The following is a 16,634-nucleotide window of genomic DNA, read 5'->3' as shown; positions in this document are numbered from 1 at the left end:
AGATGTTCTTGTCTGTCAGGTCAGTTACCAGCGATGAAAACGTTGCTCCTATGTGCTCTCCACTGCGACATGACGCGAGAAGCCCATATTTGCGTCTGTTAGAAGTTACAGCGCCGACATACTGGGACCGTTAGTAACCAAGATATAGTGCTCATGTCCCGATGAACATTCGGGCTGAAAAGGCTGAGACTTCCAGGACAGTCTCCAACTCCCATACGCGTGCCATGATTCTGTTGTCTCATGGACACTTAGAACAAGCGCTCATACAGGATTTTGATGATTGGTATGCAGCTACCATCATGGTAGTATATTTTCCGGATCTTTCATCAGTAAAAGAAAGGCATTTCTTCTTGCTACAATAGACATAGAGGTAAAGCATATTTGGCCCGAACTTCATCAAACAGTATCAATTCATAGCAGGTATATGCTGTTAGAGCCGCTCCTTCAACTAACGACAGGGCTGTACTTGATATGAATTCACAAGACGATGTATATGCGGCTCGTTGCAATCACAGCAGCCACACCCATTCTATCATTTTGCTTTTCGAAAAAGCCACCATTGATGCAGGCGCCTGTGACGGCATAGTATTCGACCTGTAGGAAGCCTATATGTAGTTTTAGTAATGAGGTAAGGTCATGCAACTAACGTACACCAAAATTCATAGAAGGATGGCATGGTAGAGGCTCCTATCAGACACACATGAGCTTATGAAGCTACCCGTAGGGATGCCAACCTCCAGAATAACTAAACCCTGCCGCACAAGGCAAACCAATGAATTCAGCACATGAGAGATGTTGTTCTTATACAAAAGTAAGTTAAAGAAACCACAGCAAGGCCGCGTATGATCTTGCATACCGACCCTGTCTTTCTGCAAACGAGACTCCCTCTCTGTATCAGTCCCCTTCTTCTCCAACCGACTTCTATCTGCCTATTTCCTCTGCCCCTTTAACCCCCTGTATAGCCCGTTCTCCTGCCCTTCAGCACCGTATATCTCTTTTCCCATCCCCGTCCCCTCCTATTCTCTTCTGTTGCTGCCTCCTTCTTCCTGAACACCCAGTCTTCTCCTCAAATCTATTTGTCGTTCCTGCATCTTATCCTCCTCAAAGGAATGTCCCGGTCTCTCCTTACATCAACTCCGAAAAGCGTTCAGATCCACACCTTCCACCCTTCAGCAATCCCAGAACAAGGGACTTCGCTAGTATCATAACTACAGGCATTCTTATCCTCTTGCAGGCCCTGAGATTGTTCTTTTGTATGTTGTGATGCGGGGTGGAAAAGAGCCGCTGGGTCCGCGCCGTGTAGGCTTTGGCTGTATGAGGTTGGATGGCGGGTCGAGGGGCGGTAGGATTCGGTTCGAAAGGGGGACGAGAAGAGGGGTAGGGATTTCGTGAGAGCGTAGTAGTAACTGTTAAGAGGACGGAGCGCGGTCGGTCTGGAGGATGAGATACCCATATCTCCCTGCGTTCTTGTCAGCTTTGCATCCTTTCCTGTGTATGTGCGCGCACACACGATTTGAGGTCATACCTTTCTTCATGGCCCTTTGCAGTTTATTTCTCAATCTGCAGTTTAGTTTTCCGTCTGTCGCATGCACCTTCGCCGCCAAGTGTCTAACCTGCGACTGCAGAACTGCGAAGAGGTATCCCTTTTGCTATTGCGCGCAACAGCACCGCCTTCCGAATCACCAAATGCTGTCACTCTATACTGAGTTTCTGGTATACCCTTATTCCAGGAAGACCAGCCCTGCTGGTTGTATCTTTGCGCTCGTCATGGTTGCGTTACCACACTCCAGCAAGGTACTTTCCTTGGTGCCAGCCACGCTTGCTGTCGCAAATTGACAACACGCCTTCGGGCGCTTTGGTCAGCAGCAATTGCTTGATTCTAGCACATGCCGTGAGCTGCTTGTCCATGCAGTTCTGATGTGTCCATGCTCCCGCATGCTTGCTCAAACATGCAGTGACACTAGCTGGCTCGTCGCAATCGCTTGGTCCAAGTTTTCTGTGCCATGCTGCTGACAGTGCTTCTTCTGATTCATTCCAATATCTGAATGATTATGTGTTTATCATATGCCGCCTGATAAATCGCTGGCAGTGTATTGTTTGTGGCTCGATCGAGAAGAAATCGCGGGGCAGGCTCGGGGCCATGAGTTTCTTTCGTGGTATCGGAAAGTATGCCTACAGAGGCTTTTCCTAGGGCTCTGTCAGATCTTGCAGTTTGAATTGTCTCTTGGCATACCGGTATTACTATGGAAACAGACCTTAGGAGGATGCTGCTTAGTAGTGCAACAGCTAGCTTCGCGGTAGCATGCATCAGGCACAAGGCTGTCTTACAATGGACTTTTGTTTCTGAGTCTCTTTTATCGAATCAAGAAGGGACTAGAGGGGTCTTTTGTAGTAGTGATGCGGATATGCGCTCGTACTGGCTGACTTCCAGAGTTCCAAGTTCAGACACTTGAGTATCCTGTGTTGGATCAGTACTCACCTTCTATTAGCAGCCATCTTTGAGGCAGCCAGAACATTTCTGATACTGTTATGTGCCGTTGGTTGTGTGATAGTTTGATTTCTGTCTGTATCAGAAGCGGACTGGTGAGGGTTTGATGCTGGGTCTTGGCACAGCTTGCTGCGGTAACAACAGTGCTCCATTCCAACGCTACAATCAGGCAAACAGATGCCGAAGTCCAAAACTCTCTGTGTTGAGACTTCTGAGATGACATTCGATATCTGCTTCTGGTGTTTCATCAGCCTTACGGGTTTCCAGGTCAGCTACGTTTTCACAACCTTTCTGTCCAGTGATTGTTACGGTACTCCCGTCAGCAGTATAGCCCTTCTTGGAGTCTTCTGTTTATTTCTGACAACATAGACAGACAAATACCGTAGAGCGACCTGGATATTGATCGTTACCCCCCTTCGCGAGCGCGCGTTCCTTAACCGACTTCGACGCTGTCGATGGATAAAATGAGAGATATCAGGCAGTACACCCACGTGTTTTCCACGAACAATACAGAACAGAAGTTCAGAAATTTGGTTTCACAGGGAATCAGGCATACCTAGGGGAAAAGAAGGTTCAGTCTGATGCTGAAGCTTGATGCCATGGTGCTGCCAACCCACACAGTTGGTGCAACTATCAGCACGAATGTTCCGGCAGACGCAGGGCGGCTGACATGGATACAAAGACTGGTAAGAACAGTGAGCGTTTTGGTCGGCATAAACAGGTCACTGTCTCGAGCCCAGTGCCAGGGAGAAATACTGGAGTGTGTCTAGGTTTGTCAATAGCGCAAACTGTTGTACTGCCCACATATCGTGCCACCGCCATTCGTGTCTATCTATGCTATTCACTCTTCTATTGCAAAATTTGGATTAGCTCTTAGCGCACCTGTCTGACAAATTGCACGCACACACGCAAATTTTCACTAGCAACAAGTCACAACATTGAAAAATAGAGTAGAAACACAATATCATTGATCTATGAATGAATGTACCCAAGCTTTTCTCGGAGGTCAACATAAGAGCGCGTTGCTTTCGTTTCGAGATGGGATATTGATCTAGGCCACTGTACTTGAAGACGATGGTAATTGAGGTACCACATCTCTGCTTAATCAGATGGTCAAACACAAATCACAAAGACTTGTTTCAGGATCTTGCATAGATCCTACCTTTTTTCTTTTATCAAGTGCGACTGATGAGCGTCGTTGCTGCGCGGCAGCTGGTGTGATTCGGGGTTGGCGGAGGAAACCTGTAGTGCGTTAGTAACAGAAAGGAGAAAAACGAAAGCGGGTAAACAAGGCAAACAAGTGAGTAGATCTCACTCGTAGCACTCTCAGAAGAAGTGAGGTTATCTTCATTTGAAGTCTGCGTTGAAAACTACAATCTTTCCGTTCATCACCGAGTGTTGATAGGCCGCGCCAATGTGTAAGCAGTGAGGGGAGTAAAGGAAGACTCAGCTTGATGTTACCATAAGGTGCAGTGGCTGTTATTTTGATGTTTCTCAATCAATATCCGAGTTTGTGTGCCTCCCGGACATCTGGAGAACCTGCAGTGCGTCAGTCGTATACAGAAGAGGCGCTTGGTGTATCTGTGAGTCAGTGAGCTGTCCTCAGTTAAGTGCTCGTGATACAAACGTATCATTATCATGGGGAAGTCAACAACTACAACTGTCGTAAAGACAAGCATCATCGGACGCGGTGTTGGTGTGGGAGAGAGATAGTAAGGGGTAGACTCAGCTTGGTATGGGGGACAGAGGGAGATAGAAGGTCATGGTTGAACCTCACAAAGGATTGGATTTGAGTGTTGAAGAGTTTTTGGGAAGTGAGTGAGGAGGTTTTTATAGTGAGCAGTCAGACAGTGACTTGGAAAGTGGGGCGTTGCGTGGTGGTCGCCGGCTCTGGAGCAAACGCACCTTACGCACTGGTGAGATCTACCCTTGGAATTGACACCAAACAATGCATCAAGCACACAAATTCTATCAAAATGCCTACAAACCATCGGAACCTTCCAGGAACAGGTCGTCCTGTTGGCTGTCAAGCTCGTCGAGCTCGTCGGGGCAACTTGCAGCCATCACGGGCTGCTCCACCTCCGCCTACGAGAGACCCCCCTCATCCACCTAGTGATACCCCCTCTTCCCCTCGTCCTGATTCCCCTCCATCGCCTCTTCGCATCATACCAATCGGATTGGCAAGAGAACTGCGAGAAGACGTCGATAGAATCTTGTCTAGCCTCACCCAGAGGGCAGCCTTCATCACTTTCTTGATGGAGGATACCAGTTCGGACTACGACACCGTCAGTCGGCATGTACAAGCTTACATGTTCGAGTTTCATATCCTTCTTCGAGCACAGAGGGATATGGAAGTCGCTGAGGAGCGGGAACGAAACTTCTACCAGTGGTGGAGTACCTTGAGCCCTGTAAGTCTATCCCAGACGCAACTTGGAGATAAAACCACGTAAGCTTACTGACTACCACCCAAGGCTGAGCAACAAGAGCGCCTGTCTCTGGCCCAAGACATGGCTCCACGGCGATGGCCAGCAAAGGCTTGGATGTAAACCCAAGGCGATGACAAAGACAACAATGATTGGGCTCCAGCGACGCACATCACTGGAGTCAGTCTCAGGTACGTCTAGCCTCTTACTATCTCCCTCCCCATCTTCACCTTTCGCTGCGATTTTCTCGCTCTATCCCCATGCTTCTCCTATAAGCACAGTGGCACGCAGAGTCGCAAGAGCAAACACCTTTTCTATCCTCCGGTCTGGAACCCACTTTCATATTTCTTGAATGCGGAGTCCGACCGTACGGGCAGAGAAGGATCATCGCTTTTTAACTGTACTGCAGTGATCAAGATTATTATCCTCTAGTAAAGACAAAGCGATGACATTCTTGTCCATTGTTTTCAAGTTCATACGTGGGCACAAACAAGAAGCTAACGATGTACATTTAGTTAAGCCCTCTTTACTGCCACCGCATCATCCAGAAGTCCCGAACAACCCCAACCCCCAACCCCGACCGAATCTCCCGCCGTACCCCCCATTCATCGATATATACACCCCGCCGATTGCTGCTTCTCCGCCTTATACCCCACCTGCTTAGACATCTTCTAAGCCACATCCACCCTGAATTTCGGATCTTCTCCATGGACCACCGTGCCCCAACGTTGTCAGTTGGCAAGCAGGACACAGGAGAAGAAACAGTCACTAAGAAAGGATGGGCTTTAGATTTAGATTTTCTGTTTGATAACTACTTAATATAATCTCTTCTGCGTTGACCCAATACAACATCCGACATGACCACATGATTCAAATTCCTTGTGTAACTACCGGGGATATCACTGTGAAGGCAATATAACCATCAACTTGATACACTGCTTCACCCATATACAAGCAAATAGCTTCATGCCCAATCATCTTTCTCCAACAAATCCGCAGCACTGTCGATGGCCTTGGTAACGATGCCAATCCAACGTTTAGTAGCCGCCTCGTCACCCTCTCCAATAGCTTCTACTATACCAGGAAAGGTCGCGCCCGAGTAGCCAGTCCACTTGCCCGGTGCAAAGACCACATGCTTGAACCAGCTTCGTCCATCAAGTCCTCCAGGAAACAAGAACTTGCGCTCCAAGTATTTGTACTTATTGTTGACTGCGCGGATGGCAACAAAGAGTTGGAACTTCTTCCAGGGTTGCCACCAGGGGATATGGTCGATGAGGGAGTACTGAAGTTCGAGATCGGCAGCTCTTTCGTCGTGAGCTGCAGAGGCTTCGAGAAAATGGGATACCGCGTCATCAAGCGGTTGCCAGCTTTCGAACGATAGCGTATCTGGAGTAGCCACCTGTGCTGTACGTTTGGCGGCTTGGACGTACTTGCTCAGGCCGAGCGCGTAGTCTGTAGCATTGAGCTGAAGGACGGGCGAGTCAACGAGCTTGGCCGCTACGAGCGCCCAGATTTTTGATATGGTGGCGTGGTACTCGAAATTAGGGTCACCGTACTTTTTCATCCAGTCGAAAGAGTCATAGTTGCTGTGGTAGTGGTAGACTGCAGACTTGGCGTCAAAACCAAAGCCCATGTCAATCGATGGGATACCAGCAAAGTCTTGAAAGGCCGTGAAGTCACTGCCGGATCCCATTGTCTCGATCTTCTTGTCCCATACGTTGTACACCGACTGGCCAGGTACGGTCTGGTTGGGAGAGGGAACCATTTTAACTAGGTTGAATTAGCCATATCCAATCAACAGAACATCAATGTAGACTTACTAGCTTCCTCAACTACCCTGCTCAACAGCGGTGCAGCCGAAAGTTTGAAGTCTGGCCCATTTGTGCCAACATCGACATTGAGGTATGCGACAGTTGAAGCAGAAAGCCAGGGCAAGTATTCCTCCACCCATTCCGTACTTCCGACCAAACCGTACTCTTCGCCATCCCAGCTCGCGAATACGATGGTTCTCCATGGCTTCCATCCAGATTCCATCGCAGCACTGAAGCTTCGGATCACTTCATTCAGAGCTGCAGAGCCGCTGTTAGGATCCCCTGCGCCTCCGGCAATCCACGCATCCCGATGATTTCCCAAGACAATAACTTCGTCGCTGATCGTGCCGTTGATGACTCCAATCACGTTCCAGAGTGGTGTTGTAACGTATTCCTGTTCATTTACGAGATTTAGGACAACGTCATCTGGAGACGGTCCAACATTGTACTCCACACCCTTGTAGTCCAAGCCACCGCCGTGCCAATGCTCGTTGAAAGATGATGCTTTCGGACCATGACCGTTGAGAGCCTTAAGGAGAGGGAGGGCATCGAGGTAGGAGATAGGTAGAGATGGAATATGTGGCATAGCATGATCGACCGGTTGGCGGGGACAGCCAGGCTTTGAAGGGTAGCCAGGGGTAGTTGGGTCACCTGGGGCGAAACCTGAAGGAACCACAGCATTAGCAAAGCACTGGAAGAATAAGGCTCAACTTACTCAAAAACTGGACACTTCCTCGCTGGACACTGCTAGGCTCTCTGGCTGGACCATCTGGATAACATGCGACGCCGTTCTTCTCGGTGACCTCACCATCGTCGCCAGGATCGCTGTACATGACCACGCCAACCATACCTAGCTCTTGGGCACGCTTGACCTTCAGGCCACGGAAGACACCGCCGTACTTTGCCAGCGCAATCTTGCCTTCCAGGCTGACGTTTGCTGCCCTGAGTTCCTCAAAATCCTTGTATGTGCCATAGTTGACGAAGACATAGGGGGCCGTGACATTTCCTGAGGCGCTGTATCCGTGGAAGGTGGGTACACGATCTGCAAGTTGGCTTGACTTGTCCTCGTCCAAGACGTCTTCTTCCAACCGCGCTTCGTACGTAACCTTCCATGCGCCCTCTGAACCAGCGGAAACATCCTTCTTCTCGTGCCCGTCTCCAATCCTTTCCATCAGAGCCAGCCGGTGACCTTTTGGATAGTTGATGTATACTTCATAGTCGACGATGGTGCTAGCGACTCCCCACTCCTCCCATCGTTCTCTTGTCCATAGTGCCTGGCTAAAGTTCTTCCCGGCGAGATGTGGCCCGCTGGTATAGTACCTGTTCCAGTATTCCGCCTTTTCTGCGCTTGGTGTCTCAAGCAGAGTCTTTTGTAGGTCTTCAAAGTCTAGTGCCGTCTTGCGTGCCCATCCTTCAGGAACTTGTTTGGCAGACGAGGACAAGAGTGCAGATACTCGTGATACAGAAGCTTCATCGTCTTGGGTAGGAGGCGCAACAGCGAGAAAGAAGATGGCAGCAAGTCCACCGGCGATTATTGTCGCGCTCAGGAGGGTAGTGCAGAAGAATCGAAGGCGATGGTACGGGTAACGGTCGCGATGGGGGCGCACATCGACGCGTTGAATCAATGGACTTCTTTCGTCGGCCATGGCTGTTAGCTTTTCATTGCTCGCCAGGAGCTTTGTATACAAGGAATGATGAGTCTTCGATACCTAACCAGAGGTTCTGGAGATGATAAGGCCAACTCCACCCAGCAAGCTATCGCGCTGTTTCGGCTGTAATGGCGTCACCTGCCTGAACATCTTATCCGCTCGTATCTTAGCGCGCATCTTCTGCCAGGGGTGCAAAGAGCCGCGGCATCTACTTGCATATCGAAGCTGCGGGCAACTACAACGAAATTTAAACATATCTCATTTTTGCTGTATCTTCATTTCATCGTCAGCATGGGATGGTGTTGGTCGCTTTGGTGATGCCATGCCAGTGAGCAGTGGCGCGTGCCAGCATTTACACAGTAATTTACACGCAGCCAGTGGCAGAACAAACACAACTGCTCGCTGTGAATTCGAAAGCCGTTGTCCACATGATTTTTCAGAGTGCTCCTTTGGTTGTATCCGGGCCTAGTTGTTGTTATTGTCCTTTTTCTACTTGGTTGCATCTTAGCCATCTAATTGGATTACGCAAAGTTAACCTCAACACATGCAGCGCTCTATTTGTCTTGACGTGGAATCCTCAAAATCACTTCCAAAAACTCGACCCGTTGTAGAAATTCGGCGACTTGAATGTCTCTTGTTCCACCACGTCCTCGAGGTATTCAGCAAGATGGTGGTATTCAAATGCTTATTTGCCTCATTAGTCGACTAACAAAAACTCTTACAGACGTCGAATTGAGCAATGAGAGCCATTTTCACTGTATCTCCACAACTGAGGGGTATTACAGAAGATCAATGTGCACCATGCAACGGCACGCATGAACCTGCAGTAATAGATGTAGCTTTGAGAAAACACAAGTAGATGAAATGGGTGAAGTACAATGGGAAGTAGGTATTCAAGAAACAAGTGTCACTGTTGGCATGGGGATATCTGGGGCACTTCACATGGCCTAATACTCATTATGCTGAATCACGAGGACTTTGACTACCAATTATTCCCTGCAGGGCTCCATAGACAGCATGTATCAATTCAAGACGATACAGAGGCCGAATCAAGCCACATTTACGGCACTGAAAGAGAAAAACAGAATGCCATTCACACAGAGGAATTGGGGCTCTCATCATTCCCAATTTTCTCCGAGTGCCTAATCTTAACCTGTCACGTTCACTAACCCTTTACTAAGCTAAAAGGTGAGTGCAAAAAGCGTTTGCAAGTGCTATTCAGACGTGTCGTTTACCCTTCACATCCCCCTCTACCCCCATCTCCACACACATTCCCATCCCCGCCACCACAAAAGGCAAAACGCACTTCAAAAAGCCCGCCTCCAACAAGTCCACCTTCCAACAACTGTGCAGTCCAAAAATACACCTCAACCCACTCCACCACCAGTGGCAACACCAACTGCAGCTCCACCTCCGCGTGCTGCAGCTCCCACCTACACCATGAGCTGTGCCGACGCCCGCCGCAAGCAGCAACTCCGCAAGGAACTCAACAGCATCTGCGAGAAGGTGGCCACCAGATCCAAGGCCCTCATCGACACCAGGTACAAGTACTCCTGCATGGAGCACATGCAGGAGTACAAGCTCTACGTGTTCTTCGAGCCCGAAGTCAACCTGGCGATGCTCAGCATCACCTGCGAGCACCAGCGCCAGCAGATCGAAGAGGTTGTCAAGGCGCAGCTCGAGGTGGCAAGGTGGGCGAACTTGCTTACCATGGCGGAAGCAGAGGAGAAGCGGCTTGATGCCGAGTTCTGGGCGCTTGTCAACAAGTACAAGAAGGGTTGAGGAGGGGGTTGGATTCTGCTTCATGGATACTATGGTGTCTTTTCTTCTTTTCTATTCGATGCCGCTTCTACCCTGGCAGAGGGTTTGGCTTGCACCTTGAATACATGGATCGGAGCATTCGGGTAGCACCGTGGTGGTTCTTTCACCTCAACGAGCATGGAAACGCCGTGACGCTGCGAGCTCGGCAGCGTTACCAAAACGAGCCCTCTACTATCCAATGATACTTCTCATCCTCCACATGTCAAAGAAAATATTGATGCTATTGTGATATTGTCTTCAATCCCTCACTGATGCCAAGTGCCGTCTCAATCGCAAGGGCACAATGCCCCACATACCCCAATTCTTCCTCACAAACGCACAAAGTATAGTCACAATCACAATCACATGCATGGCACAAAAGGAATCTTGGTGGTGAAAAAGGTATATGTTCAGAGCGCTATGCTACAAAAAGGGTATGTACTATACACAAAGAATCGAAGGCACTCGTCGTATCCAACGAACGAACGAACCTCAAAAAAAAAGGATTCCATCACGTCATCTCATGGCCGTGACGAACGGGTAAGCCATCATGGAAAAATGCTTACAGGAAAGCGCGAGCGTGGCGGCGGGCCTTGCTAGCAGAGCTGCTGGCCTTGCCCTCGAGCCAGGTGATGAAGGTGTCGAGGGTGAAGGTCTCGGGGAGGTTACCGCTTGAAGGAGCAGTGGAAGGAGCAGTGGAAGGAGCAGGGTTCTGGGCCTCAGGGGTAACGGAAGCAGTAGGAGCAGATGCGCTTGGCGAGGGAGCAGAAGGCGAGCTGGAGGGAGCAGATGAGGGAGCAGGCTTGGAGGGGGCAGGGGTGGAGCCAGAGCCAGAGCCGGAGCCAGCGCTCATGGGGGCAGGACCAGGGACGACGTAGCTGTCGAGCTTGCTCTGGTAGACGTCGAACTTGATACCGGGGTCGGTGGGAGTGTAGAGCTTGGTACCAACAACACCCTCGGGCTTCTCGGTACCGCTGCCGGTGACCTCAATGTTGACACACTGGGGGTAGTTCTGGGCACCGTTCTCCTGGCCAGCGGCGTGGAGCGCAATGATCTCGTGGCGGAAGACGTACTTGCCAGCGGCAAGGTTCTCAGGGACGGTAGTGGTCCAGGTGTTGTTGTTGGCAATCATCTTGACGGCAGCCCACTCGCCGTTCTCGTAACCAACACCCTCAATCTTGAACCACTTGAGGTCCTCCTTCTTGACAGACTGGATGTCGCCAGTGTAGGAAGCAGCATAAGTGAGGACAGGACCAACGTGGGATGCGGGCCATGTGTTCCAGTGGAAGTCGATCTTGCCACCGGCGGGGATCTTGCCCATTGTGTCCGAGCTACCCTTGGGGCTACCGGCCTTGTGGCAGATGATATCGCCAGTGCCGAACTTGGATGGCTCTACGAAGCCGTTGTCGAGGTTCTCGGCATACCAGCCAAGGTGCTCAGGGACCTTGCCACCTTGCTGCATGGCATAGTAGTACTCGATCAGGTAACCCTGCTCGTAGACGCCATTGAGGCTGACACCAGTGAGGGAACCGTGGGCAGAGGCGGTAGCAGCAAGAGCCGCGATGGCAGTGATGGTGGAGGCGAGAGTCTTGTACATTGTGATAGATTGAGATGAATCTGTGAGAGGTTGAAGTTGTTCGATGGAAATGAATGTTCGATGGGAATGAAAGAATGTCTGCCGGCTTCACACAGTGAACGGACTTGATGAACGAATGTGCAGGAAAGAAGGGACGGGTATAGAAACCAACGAATTGAAGCTGTAGCGATGAAGGTACCGTTCCATGGGGGTACCTCAGGGCTCTATTTATCCAGTTGAGACCTGGTGCTCGGCAGCGTGGAACCCACGGCATGGCATGGGTGACTCGTGGAGGAATGCCCGGCACAACGGCACCAAACCAAAACGACTAAACAGAGCCTCCACCTGATATTGTTTTGATCGCCATATTTCCACTTTGAGCCTGACAAGCGACATTGGCAGGATGCATAGGACTCCACGCGCAAGCGGCAAGGCACAGCTATGGAACGGCAACGCATGGGTATGCCATCATATGGTGCAGATGATATGATTAACATGCATAGGGATGAGTCGGGTGGCCCGGAGAATTGGTAGTTCTGGTCTCAAGCAAGCGGGTCTAACCTGGCGGCATGAAGCCTGGGTAGCCACAATGTAGCCAGTGTTTTGCCCGTGCATATGGGCGTTAGCCAAGCGCTTGTTTTGTTGGTGCCAAAGAAGATGCCGAGCAGGGAGGCATTGATCGTGGCGTCTGTCGGTGGCGCTACTGATGGGCCTGGCATGTTGACATCGATGAACGGGAGACTTGGTGTTCATGCATTCGCCGGAACGTTCCGCCACCAACATGAGCGACCGTCCGGTCTGGAATACAGTAGTAGTGAGATTAATACTACTATCCAAACTCTGCCTTTGGTTTAACCCTTGGATTGCGTGCTGCAAACATACGCGTCATCACCAACTCGAAGCCTAAGTGTAAGTAAGTGGTCGGCCGTTGTGTGTACTGACATAGAAGCGCCTCGAACAGCGCGCGCGCAACGGCCATGCACCCCTGACAACGAAGACAATCCTGTTGCCCCACAGCTGTGCCGCTCTGTTCCTGACCTCGCTTGCCCACAGTCAGTATTGTTTCAAACATGAAACAGTGGATTTTTTTGCCCAGTACTAGTGCACCGGCGACAACTTCTCTGTTAAGAATCGTCCGCATATAACTGACCAGTCGAAACATCGTCGGCGAAATTGGGGTTGGACGCGGTGCCCGGGATTCGGTCAGTGATTACACTTTCGAATCCTAGACAGCATCGCCGGTGCTGCGCCGCCTTCTTTCATGCATTGCTTGTTATCGTTCTCTTTAGCCGGCTTTCAACCGCTGAGGCGAGGCGCCGTTTGTAGATGTTTCCAATATAGTTTTCGAAACGGGCAGGAGTTGAGTATGGCAGTAATCAGTCATCCCCCGCCTACCAGGACCAAATGTAGCGAAACCTTTACGCGAAATGGAGGCACATGCCTAGAGCTCGGCTTACACTGTAGCTTCCTCCAAGCTCAGGAGTGATAAATCATATGCTGATGTCTCTTGGTACCTTCTTCATCCAGTCGCCACAAGGAATGCCAGGTTCCCGTTCCTTGTGTCATGACACCATTCCAGAGAGAAGACTACGTTGACGTAGCGAGCTGTTAGACCTGAAGACGCATGTGCAAGGGGGGGAGCCTTGCACAACTTTGTCCTTTCCGCAAACGCCCATGGGCGGCATACACAGCGGACGCAATATTGAAGTATCCTTACCATTAACACAGAAGCACTGCTTGTTCGGCGTAATGTTTCTGATAAATAAGTAGCCATCTTCGCAGTACGTACGCGGGATGTAGGCGGAGAGAGCGAGAGAAACAAGGACAGGCCACTGACGGAATTTCGCTGGTGTAGATTTACGGACGACGACTTCGCCGCTTTCATTGGCTTGCAGTCTACTCTAGCCACGCCTGGATACCGCCGACCATTAGCACAGCGATTCCCAATACCCATTGCGCAACTCCAAATGCACCCTGCACGTCTTTCTTCATAATCGCCCACAAAGCGGCAAATACTGCACTACTCAGGCCACAAATACCCACCGTAAACGCCCAAACACGTTGGGCCAGGAATCCTTCCACGAGATGAACACCCCACCCCATGCCGAACTCTAGCCGCTGACGCCGCTTTGGACTACGTAGATATGTTATCAGCTCGCTGTCATAATCGTTTGGATGCCTAAAAAGATGAAGGAGATAGGTGCTGCCGACAGGAGGTAGAAGGTCGTTTGGCTCAAACGTATATGGATGCTGTGATGCCCCCTGAGATTTCTCTGGGTTCCCAGCTGTAAGTACTGAAGAGGTCGCTGATCTCGGAGGCATAGATGGCGCGGCACGAATGTCAGCAAATCGATTGCGATGAACTTCGAATTGTACAAATTCGATAGTCGTTAGTCCACGCAGTCGTGTCCAGTTGTACCATCCGCGATGGAGCTGGTCGTAGTGCTCCCGTAGGGAAAGCGCTAGGTCTTTATCGCTTCTTATTCGGCCTTCGTTGACGTCGAGATGGACGATCTTGGGCGTAAGACGCCCCTCATTTGCGCAGGTGAGAAGCCACGATTCCTCAGCATAATTAGGCATGCGAATACTGAATGCGCTGTCTGCTCGCACACGGGACGAGTTGTACTTTGATGGATCACTGCCTCTAGACCATGGAGCAGATCCACCATATGTAGACGATGGCGTCGTCAGGGTTGACGCTCGACTAGAAGAGTCGAAGATAGAGGACACAGATGATACTGTGCTGCTCTGGCTGGCAGGGCTTTGATAAGTGTGTACTCGCGGACGGTTCAAGTAGGCTTCTAGAAGTCGGGCTGCATTCGGTCGTTGCTCAATGAAGTCATCATAAAGCGACTCTCCACATGCCTGTAGAGTATCAGTATTGCTAATCACAATTAGGAGATTAACACTTACACAAGTCCATCGAACGCGAACATGACCTCTCGGAACGGGCCGCTCAGGACCGACAGCATCTCGAAGCAGTTTGAATCCTTCATATACCTTGTCTGACAACGCACCAAATGCGAGGGCCCAGTACATCAACACCGGGTTGCGCATTCCGCTGGGTGCTGATCTGATCTCGGTTTCCGAAGGCAACACTATATCGCCAATACAATCTTCGTTCACCGGCTCAACAAAGTGGTTCATGGCAGGGTCTTGCGTATCCCCAATGTCTTGATCACCATTGCCTGGGTCCGAAACAACATCACTCAAAGTCTTCAAGGCTTCTCTGAGCGCCTCCGAATGACTCGCTTCTTGCAGCTCAGGCGAAGATGTTATATCATCATCATACACCTCACTCGGTGAATTCGATGATGATTTGTGTTTTCGCACCTTCGGTGGCCCTTTCCGCTGAGTCACTGGGGATACGTGGGCGGATCTTGTTTTGGGTACGTTGGTTTGTAACCGCAATCCATACTTGGACTTTGTAGGTACTTGGAGATCGTCTGCTGATGAATGACGGGCGTTTCGGGGTTTTATCCTCCCGGCATATCTTACTGAATTCTGCCATGCCCCATGGTCTTGGAAATTTCTGTCGGAATCCTTGGACTTGCGAGGTGATAGATTTTGAAACTGCCGCACGTTGGCCGAATTCGTGCCAATTTCATCAAACCAATCATCAATTTCAACGGTAGTTGAATTAGAGCGATTCTTGATAGATTTGTGAGCATCTGACCGTTTGAGATTCATGTTTGCGGTTCGGCAGTTTATACGGGGACGAGCCTTCTTCTCAACCCTTTTCCTAACTGGTCCAATAAGTGATAAGCCCCGAGTAGGTGTTTTGACAATGCTAGATACTGAACCTGATCGGCTTGGAATCATGGACTCGCCAAAGGCCTGTTCCCCATCCACGTGCCGATCCATTGGGCGAAGATCGGAAATCAGGGTTTCCGCATCGCTCATGCCTTCTTCGGTGGTTGAAATTTGTACCAACCGGCTCCCTTCCAACCGCCTCGCATGTGATTCACCATTTGCACCAGATCCAGGAGTAATGGAATCTTGCGGCCGCCTGATACCATCTTCATTTGAAGTACCGATTTCACATATCGTGGCTCCATCGGCATGATTTATATCATTTAACGGCACAGAAAACGGTACAGAGTGAAGTTCGGCTGGCATAGTTGCGGAGTCAAGCTCAGGGATGTTTGCTCGGGATCTGGTGGTGTCTGAACCCAAATCCACTTCAGCAATCTCATTCGAGTCGGTGGCGGATCCTTTCAAGAGTCGAACTACATAGCCTTTTCCTTTCTTCTTGATCTTGGCTTTGATATCGGCGAGACGCTTTGTCTGTGTGGACACTGTCGAATCACTCCGAGAAAACGATACATTCCAATCTGGTACAACTTTGTTGAGAAATTCAGGGGGCACATGGTCTAAATCGGCCCAGCCCTGTTTGTCCGAAAGTGGTGTCGTAGGTGGACTGGAAGTATCTCGCCTGGAATTTGCGTTATCCTTGGTAGCGCTATTGACTGTATTTGGAGGGTTGAACAGTGCATTCAAGAGCAATCCATCTGGTGATTGAAGCTTTGCACCAATGTCCAAGACAAGCTGAAATCGGCCTGGATTCTGAGCATCTTCCTGGAGTTTCAATGTAAATGGCACCGACTGCGTCTTTTCATACTGCGGAAGTGGAGTATCGCGTCCGTGGTCGACAGCCTCACGCTCATTGGTCGTTTGTGGAGACTGGTTGAAATGCAGTGGGACTGGGGAGGCTATTGTGGAAGCCTGGCGCAATGCGCTGTCAGCTATTAAACGTTCTTGCATGAACTGCAACGTTCCAGCCTTGCAACAGCCACAAAAAACCCTTCTATCGGAGCGTAATCGAGAAGTGGACTTACCATGTTGGCATAGCGTTCCCAGCGAAAAGCAGGAACAGAAGCCTGAGGG

The 16,634-nt window shown here is 50.2% G+C and overlaps 5 protein-coding genes across 5 annotated transcripts; 2 read left to right on the top strand and 3 right to left on the bottom strand.

Moving 5' to 3' along the window:
- Positions 1-4,464: 4,464 nt before the first annotated feature.
- On the top strand, positions 4,465-5,034 carry COCVIDRAFT_15380 (hypothetical protein; the record flags this gene model as incomplete). Its single annotated transcript, XM_014701878.1, has 2 exons — positions 4,465-4,896; positions 4,960-5,034. The coding sequence occupies 2 exons, from the start codon at positions 4,465-4,467 to the stop codon at positions 5,032-5,034; spliced, it is 507 nt and encodes a 168-aa protein (XP_014557364.1).
- An 841-nt stretch (positions 5,035-5,875) lies between these two features.
- On the bottom strand, positions 5,876-8,368 carry COCVIDRAFT_26002 (hypothetical protein; the record flags this gene model as incomplete). Its single annotated transcript, XM_014701891.1, has 3 exons — positions 5,876-6,681; positions 6,732-7,385; positions 7,438-8,368. The coding sequence occupies 3 exons, from the start codon at positions 8,366-8,368 to the stop codon at positions 5,876-5,878; spliced, it is 2,391 nt and encodes a 796-aa protein (XP_014557377.1).
- A 1,513-nt stretch (positions 8,369-9,881) lies between these two features.
- Positions 9,882-10,253, top strand: COCVIDRAFT_97154 (hypothetical protein; the record flags this gene model as incomplete). Its single annotated transcript, XM_014701957.1, has 1 exon — positions 9,882-10,253. A coding segment is annotated over one exon (372 nt), but the record flags the coding sequence as incomplete, so codon positions are not given.
- A 480-nt stretch (positions 10,254-10,733) lies between these two features.
- Positions 10,734-11,768, bottom strand: COCVIDRAFT_26000 (lytic polysaccharide monooxygenase; the record flags this gene model as incomplete). Its single annotated transcript, XM_014701890.1, has 1 exon — positions 10,734-11,768. One exon carries the CDS (start codon positions 11,766-11,768, stop codon positions 10,734-10,736), a length of 1,035 nt encoding a protein of 344 aa, XP_014557376.1.
- A 1,875-nt stretch (positions 11,769-13,643) lies between these two features.
- Positions 13,644-16,588, bottom strand: COCVIDRAFT_37137 (hypothetical protein; the record flags this gene model as incomplete). Its single annotated transcript, XM_014701956.1, has 3 exons — positions 13,644-14,612; positions 14,661-16,472; positions 16,586-16,588. The coding sequence occupies 3 exons, from the start codon at positions 16,586-16,588 to the stop codon at positions 13,644-13,646; spliced, it is 2,784 nt and encodes a 927-aa protein (XP_014557442.1).
- Between the last annotated feature and the right edge of the window lie 46 nt (positions 16,589-16,634).

The sequence above is a fragment of the Bipolaris victoriae genome (assembly GCF_000527765.1).
Source record: "Bipolaris victoriae FI3 unplaced genomic scaffold scaffold_35, whole genome shotgun sequence".
NCBI classification, from domain to species: domain Eukaryota; kingdom Fungi; phylum Ascomycota; class Dothideomycetes; order Pleosporales; family Pleosporaceae; genus Bipolaris; species Bipolaris victoriae.
Note: the sequence above shows the minus strand (reverse complement) of the source record. Positions and strands in the feature narration are given on the sequence as shown.